This window comes from Anarhichas minor, unplaced genomic scaffold (assembly GCF_050575085.1).
Source record: "Anarhichas minor isolate MPS153535 unplaced genomic scaffold, ASM5057508v1 ptg000102l, whole genome shotgun sequence".
NCBI lineage: Eukaryota > Metazoa > Chordata > Actinopteri > Perciformes > Anarhichadidae > Anarhichas > Anarhichas minor.
This window is the reverse complement of record NW_027466548.1, coordinates 112501-120094: the sequence shown is the minus strand read 5'-3', so window position 1 is coordinate 120094 and position 7594 is coordinate 112501. Positions and strand designations below refer to the sequence as shown.

The following is a 7594-nucleotide window of genomic DNA, read 5'->3' as shown; positions in this document are numbered from 1 at the left end:
TTCCATTCAGCCGTGTGAGCTCATCAGAAACTCACAGGAAGTGTTTCTGTGTTTGTTCTCACTAAACGTGGAGTGGGCGACTCTCTGCTGCTGCGTCTGTTTAATGGAGATATCAGCGAGCGCTAATGAAGTCTGCTAATCCTCCCAACGCTCCGTTAATTCAGCCGGACATTCTGCCGTCGTGTTTGCTGAAGACGAGGCGGCTGCAGAGCTGCTGATAGTTTGATGCTTTTATTGTTACGACTCCATTTAAAGTCAATAAGCACTAATGGACGTGTGTTTGACTGGAATGTCGGCGTTCCTTCATCACCCCGCAGCGCCGCTAGCTGCCAATCAAAACACAGCGCGCCATGTGACCTAAGGGAGGAGGAGCATCCGGCTTCAAAAAGAGCAGCACCCAGAGGACCAGGACCAGAACCAGCACCAGAGACCATATCCAGAGACCAGAGACCAGATCCAGAGACCAGAGACCAGATCCAGAGACCAGAGACCAGATCCAGCAGACAGAAGAAACCAGACCAGCCGACAGTAGGAACCTTCTGTTCTTCTCTTTCTTTGTCGTTCTACTTCTTCGTTCCTCGGTGTAAATGTTCTTCTTCTCCTCACGATTATTTTTGGCAGGTATGCAGTACGTTTGTTGTCCCGCCATCTTGGTCCTCGTGGCGCTGGTCCTGTGCGGCCCGGGTGTTTCCTCACAGCCCGACAGAGATCAGGACCAGGAGCAGTACCGGAACCGGGACCTGGACCTGGACCTGGAGCTGCATCCCAATAGGCTGCTGCAGCGAGCTCGCAGCGCCGGCCTCCTGTCACAGGTGAGAGAGCCGACAGCCAATCAGAACGCTGTATTTCCACTGAGAAACATGATTATTTTGGTCTGACTCTTTTAAAGTTCCTGTGTTGCAGAACCTCAAAATGTAATTCAGGTGTAAAGTGAGACTCTGTCACTGAATCGTGTGTTAGTTACTTGTGACCATTACAGGATAAATGCTAACAGCTAACAACATTAGCATCAGTGAAAACTAAGTAAACTAACTGACTTCAACATGTCTTTTAAGTGATGAAGACAAACTTGTTGGTTCGGTATTAAAGCTTCATCATCTTTCGTATATGAAAAACAAACAGAAAGAACATTAAAATGTTACACAATCTGTAAACCGAGCTACTTCCTGTCCAGGAACACACCTACCAAAATAAAAGACAATATTCCTACTATGCTGTTTACAGAGCTCGTGAAAATGAATATCCACGTTTAAGTGTGAACTCAGCCTCCCTCCTTCATTCCTTCAAACAGCTTCTCTAAAACATATTTGTTCATATAAACCTGTTGATGTCCAAGTCCTTCATGATGTTTCTCCTTCTGTTCTTCTGACATCATCTCTACTCCAGCTCTACTAACTGCTGACTAGTTGCTTTGTGTTCAACGCACAGAGAGAGACTCTGGTAGTGAATCAGCTGTATACGCATGTACACCATATTGTCATTTAATGTAAAGGACCCAGAATGGAGCCCTGAGGAACTCCATGAGAGGATAAGTTGAGTTCTGCGAGACGCCTCATTCATTAACATCCACAAACATCAACTCTTCAGTCAGATATTATAATAATAATAATAACTTTATCTATAGAGCACCTTTAAAAACAGAGTTTACAAAGTAAAAGAAAGGCAATAATAATAACAACAGAAAGATCAGTGACACATTCGATATACAATAAAAATTAACTAATGAATGAAATTTAAGAAAAAATGAATACAAATTGTTAATTAATTTTGTTAAATCAACAAATAAAGATGAAACAGAAATAAAACATAAAAACATAAAATGATGTGATGCTCTGTAACGGAGCTGCAGCACACAGACTGTCATTGAGCTCACCCCCCCCCCCCCCCCCCCAACAGTCTGAGATGCACAACATTTAATAAACACATTAAAAACATCCAGAGTCAAGGCTGTGCTGAACATCATGACTATAAGATGAGTCAGGCTGCTGTGCGACCAACATCTGGTTTGAATCCACATTGTTTTTCTACATTTTTATTCTTGTTTTCACTTTGTTCTTCATATTTCTTCAGATTGAAGTCACAGAGTCTCTGACATTCTCTCCGCTCGTTAAGCTGTTAATGTTCATCACTTTTCATGTTGAAGCTTGAAGACAGAAGATCATGTGAAGCAATGGAGGGCTCGGGCAGGACTCAGGCTAGCAGTTGTTCTACACTGTAAACAAGTTCAAAGTTGTCCGTGTTTTGCAGGACTGGAGTAAACGTGCGGTGGAGGACCTGTTGGCTCAGATGTCTCTGCCGGAGGCCGACGCCCAGCGGGAGGCCGAGGTCGTTTCTATGGCAACAGGCGGAAGGATGAACCTGGAGCGGTCCGTCGACCCCCCCAACAACCTGACCCCCCGCGAACGCAAAGCGGGCTGCAAGAACTTCTACTGGAAGGGCTTCACGTCCTGTTAGGCCCCGCACAGGTATCTGACACCTCGTTAAGCCCCGCCCAGATACCTGACTACCTCTTTAACCAATCAGTGTCGTTTGACCCCCATGTTCAGCAGCTGTCCAGATCCTGTTTCTCCACCTAAGAAATATCAGTAAACTGAGATCTGTAGTATCAACAGCTGGACTAGAGATGATCATACACACATTCATCTCTTCATGCATCGACTACTGTAACACACCTTTCTCATCACTCAGTCAGTCTGCTCCTGCAGGTCATCCAAAACGCTGCCGGCGGATTACTCACCAGGACAAATCGACGGTCTCACATCACCCCGTACTCAGATCTCTCCACTGGCTCCCTGTAGCTTTTAGGATCCACTTTAAACTCCTCACCCTCTCTCACAGAGCACTACACGGCCAGACTACATATGTGGCTGAACTACTTCAGCCTTATTCACCCGCGCTCTCAGGTCAAACATGTTAAATGATCTGTCGGTCCCACGCACTCCCCTTCAGACCCGAGCTGACCGAGCCTTTGAGGCAGCAGCACCACGGCGGTGGAAGGCTCTGCCTGCACCTCTACGCTTTGCTGATTCTGTGAATTCTTTCCAGAAGCTGAAGACTCACCTGTTCAGACTCATGTCCTCGGCCTTTAAGCCATGTTTTAATTGTGTTCTTTCTGTTTCTTGTGTGGTGTTAAATGTAAACTGTTGACCCTTATATGGTCACTTGGTGTTATTTATGCTTGTAAGTCTGCTCCTGTTTAGCACTTTGTGACTAATGTCTGTGAAAAGAGCTTTATAAATACATTTCACTGACTTACTTTAAGCCCCGCCCAGATACCTGACCCCCTCTTTAAGCCCCGCCCAGGTAACTTGCATTCTGTGTCTCACCTGTCCTTGTTGTTTTGTTTCCATGGCAGCTGCCGCGTGGCGACCAATCCCAGATCACCTGACCTTCACCTGAGCGACTGGACGGACCAATCAGCAGCTCTCTAGCCACAGTACTCCTGAATAATTCATGTATTATCAATTAAAAAGATAAATCAGTTAAGTTTGTGGCTCCGCCTCCCGTCTGTCCAGAGTTTGACATAAAAAATATTAAAAACAAACAGAAGTGACATCATGACGAGAATCGTAAACACGTGTAACGCTGAAACAATCAATCAATGAACCATGAAGGGTTGGAATTGATCCAGAATTTTAGTACATTTTTAATTCAATATCTAACATTTTCTGCAGTTTCCAACATACTTAAGTAGAAATCAGCAGAGAAGAACAGACAAAAAGCATCATATAAATAACAATAAATCTATAAATGTATTCATTTAGTCTCATATAAATCACAAAGTCAAACATCTACAACAACCTGCCGATGCTCACATGTCCACAGCCTCCTCTCCTCACGTCTAACAGACTCCAGATCAGATCAGAGGGTGAGAGTGGAACCAGCAGCAGGTTCACTGTTTGAACAGAGAGGTCGAGTCTAATTAACCTGTAATGGAGATCAGAGAGAGAGAGAGCAAATGTTGACTCAACTCATTACACACGTGTGTGTGTGTGTGTGTGTGTGTGTGTGTGTGCGCGCGCGTGTGTGTGTCAGTAATATTTAACCAGAACTAAAAGCACATTACTGAGACCTGTCGTTAAGAATATGAACCTTTTCTTCTCTCATGTAAACTGAACACTAACCCCGCCCACTGCTAACATCCAAGCCACGGGATTGGTTGCTGCTGACACTCCCGTGTTGATTGACAGGTCAGGTCAACGCAGACGACATAAACACAGAGCAGCTGTATTCTGTAAATTATTAAATATATAGGTTCACTAAGAACTCGTAGTTCAACTTCTGGACTTACGATACGATACTGAGAGGCGTTTATATGATTCTGTCTTCATTTAATGAGGAGGCAGAATATTAGGTGATGATGTAATGATCGGTTATTAATAGACACAGATATTTAAAATTGATTGAAAGTGTTTTCATGAGGAAACCTTTATGTTCTGCTGCTGTTTTTAACAGCTGCTGTCAATCAAGAGACAACCTCCGGTTCTTTAAGTGAAGTCGATGCTTCATGTGTTAAAGCTGCATTCTCTCTAATGTCCACCAGGGGGCGACTCCTCTGGTTGTATAGAAGTCTGTGAGAAAATGACTCTACTTCTCTCTTGATTTATTACCTCAGTAAACATTGTAAACATGAGTTTATGGTCTCAATCTCTAGTTTCAAGTCTTCTTCAATACAGCATGATGTTCATTTAGTACATTATGGTCCATTTAGAGTCACACAGACCATAAAGCAGGGGATGCTTTAGGGCGGGGCTACACAGTGATTGACAGGTCTCTACAGGTGAATCTGTTCCTTTGTGTTGTGGAAGAGACAGCAGGTGTTCTTTTAAAACGACCTCATTTAATGTCTACTTTGTGTATTTATGTTTGTTTTAAAACTAAAACACAGATTAACAATGAATAATATGTTTTTAATAAAACAGCTGAGTTCTTGCAGCTCCAACTGGAATAAATGGAAACAGATTAAACTGTTATCAGGTGGAACAGAGAGTGTGTGTGTGTGTGTGTGTGTGTGTGTGTGTGTGTGTGTGTGTGTGTGTGTGTGTGTGTGTGAGTGAGTGAGTGAGTGTGTGGGGGGGGGGTGATATCTCTATCTGTCAGCTGGCTTCAGTCTCTTTGTGTTTCTTGCAAAATTAACTTTCTGTCTGCAGATGTAAGTCTGAATCCTGCTGAGGATTATTAATATTATCTTTATTATCACTATCAGCAGACAGACAGACAGGTGATGTCTGTCTGTCTGTCTGTAATGAGCGTGTCCGTATGCGTGAAACGCTCCTTTAATGGTTTAAAGGTCACGTCACAGTGGGGACCCCCCACTGTGAACCGACCAATCAAGCGGACCGGTGGAGATGAATGTGTCCGTGAGTCAATGAGCAGAGACACTCACACACACACACACACACACGTCCACATGATTAGCAGGTCACCATGTGACCCCCGCTGAAGCCCAGCGGGATTCTGGGAGAAATGTTTAGACTGAAAGGCAGAGAGAAAATGTCCTCCTTACAGGAAGTTAAAGAGAAAGGAGGCAAGGAGAGAGGACACAAGGAGCAGAGACTAGTGGGGAGGAAACAAGGTGAGGAAGCAAGGATCAGAGACCAGAAGAGAGGAGAGGAGAGAGGAAACAAGGAGAGGAGAGAGGAAACACGGAGTGGAGACAAGCTGAGAGTACATCGTTTGAAAGGTTTAACTCAGACCAACAGGGTGAACCAATCAGCTGCTTTCTGACCGTCTCCGTTGTAACCGCGTCCGACAGGTGTGAAACGCTTCCTGTCGTCTGCTGTTAGTCACCTGACGGGTGAAGTCCCGCTTCCTCGCTGTCGGTCCTGACGGGTCACGAAGCCTCCGAGGCTGCCATGGTTACAGGACTTTATTTCTGTAATTAAACGTTGATTGTTTCTATAATTCACCTCCTGAATGTTTCTGTATTTCTGAGCTTTGTCCAATGCTTTGTGGGAAACAAAATGTCTTATACCACACACGCATGATGTGGAGACGATGAGGAGACGATAAGGAGACGATAAGGAGACGACGAGGAGACGCACAGACAGCAGATTTCTGTCCAACGTGGCGGTGTTTCGGCTGAACTTGTGACCGTGTTATCTGGTGACTTTAAGCCGAATGCGTCCGTTGGTGACTCGTAGCCTGACTTGATTCATAAACACAGACGATGTTTATTTCAGTTTGATGAAGTAGATTTAAAGGCTTCCTGATGTCTCGACTAAACCACAATGCAACCACAATGCATTGGGCTGAGAGACACCAGGTAACACGATCACATGTCAAAGAGAAACACCGACTACATTGAGAGGAAGAGGAAGAGCTGCTGCCACTCAGAACAACAACAGCTGTTTTATTTGTATTAGTCGGCTTCAATGACTGATGATGCTCACTGGATGATCCAACGGAGAAGAGAGCCTTCTGATTGGCCACAAACTACTCACCTGTGAGAGAGACCAGGACTCAGACTGATGATGACATCACACAGATGCAGTCAGACAGACGGTGACTCGTGCGTCTCGTCTGTAACATGTCACCAGAACCAACCAATCACAGAGCACCTCTCTGATCTCTGTCATCATCAGCGGAGGAGCCGTGTGATTGGTCGATCACAGATCACAGATCACAGGTCGTGCTGAGAGTTTGTTTCTGCAGGAATATATTCCAGTAATAAAGAAGTGTGTGTGTTGATGCTCTCAGCATGGAGGTGTGATTCGTGTTCACACTGGAACAGCAGGAAACACTTTCTCTGCTGCCACTGAAGCTTCATCACTGAGACTCCCACAGATTCAACTTATTACCGAACATTATGAGCTCAACAGGGAGTTCATACGAGCTCACATAAAGACGTTGTCCGCGGTGGAACACAGTCCGTACAAATTAAACTTTGTTCTCTTTTAAGTTCATGGAATTATTACTCTGATGAATATTGATTGGTTGATATTCACACGGTCGACTGTCTCCAGGCAGATTTCCTCTCAGACTGTGCTAACTACAACTAAAGTGTTAGTTGTTACGTTGTTGCGGTTTAAATAAACCCAACCTCGATGTGTTTGTGTTAATTCACTACGTTAATCAGGTGTTGGAGCGTCATAGTTTAATTCACTGGGCTGATCCAAGCGTCAGGATGTGACGAGTTCAGATGAGAACATGTTGTCTAGAACCTATCTAGAATAAAATTATAATTACTAGAAATTAACTGTGACTAGAATCAGACCATCTAGAACAAAACTCTACCATCTAGAACCGAACTCTACCATCAAGAACAAAACGCTACCATCTAGAACCGAACTCTACCATCAAGAACAAAACTCTACCATCTAGAACCGAACTCTACCATCAAGAACAAAACTCTACCATCAAGAACAAAACTCTACCATCTAGAACCGAACTCTACCATCAAGAACAAAACTCTACCATCAAGAACAAAACTCTACCATCAACAACAAAACTCTACCATCTAGAACCGAACTCTACCATCAAGAACAAAACTCTACCATCAAGAACAAAACTCTACCATCTAGAACCGAACTCTACCATCAAGAACAAAACTCTACCATCTAGAACCGAACTCTACCATCAAGAACAAAACTCT

At 44.1% G+C, this 7594-nt stretch overlaps 1 protein-coding gene across 1 annotated transcript; it reads left to right on the top strand.

The window, feature by feature from the left end:
• Window positions 1-599: 599 nt before the first annotated feature.
• Window positions 600-3433, top strand: sst1.2 (somatostatin 1, tandem duplicate 2). The gene is made up of 3 exons (XM_076082791.1): window positions 600-812; window positions 2248-2465; window positions 3356-3433. Exons 1-2 carry the CDS (start codon window positions 624-626, stop codon window positions 2452-2454), a joined length of 396 nt encoding a protein of 131 aa, XP_075938906.1. The 5' UTR covers window positions 600-623; the 3' UTR covers window positions 2455-2465; window positions 3356-3433.
• Window positions 3434-7594: the final 4161 nt, after the last annotated feature.

Coding starts and splice junctions, on each gene's coding strand:
- sst1.2 (XM_076082791.1), top strand. CDS start 624: ATGCAGTACGTTTGTTGTCCCGCCATCTTGGTCCTCGTGGCGCTGGTC. Junction 813..2,247: donor GCGCCGGCCTCCTGTCACAG/GTGAGAGAGCCG, acceptor CGTGTTTTGCAG/GACTGGAGTAAACGTGCGGT.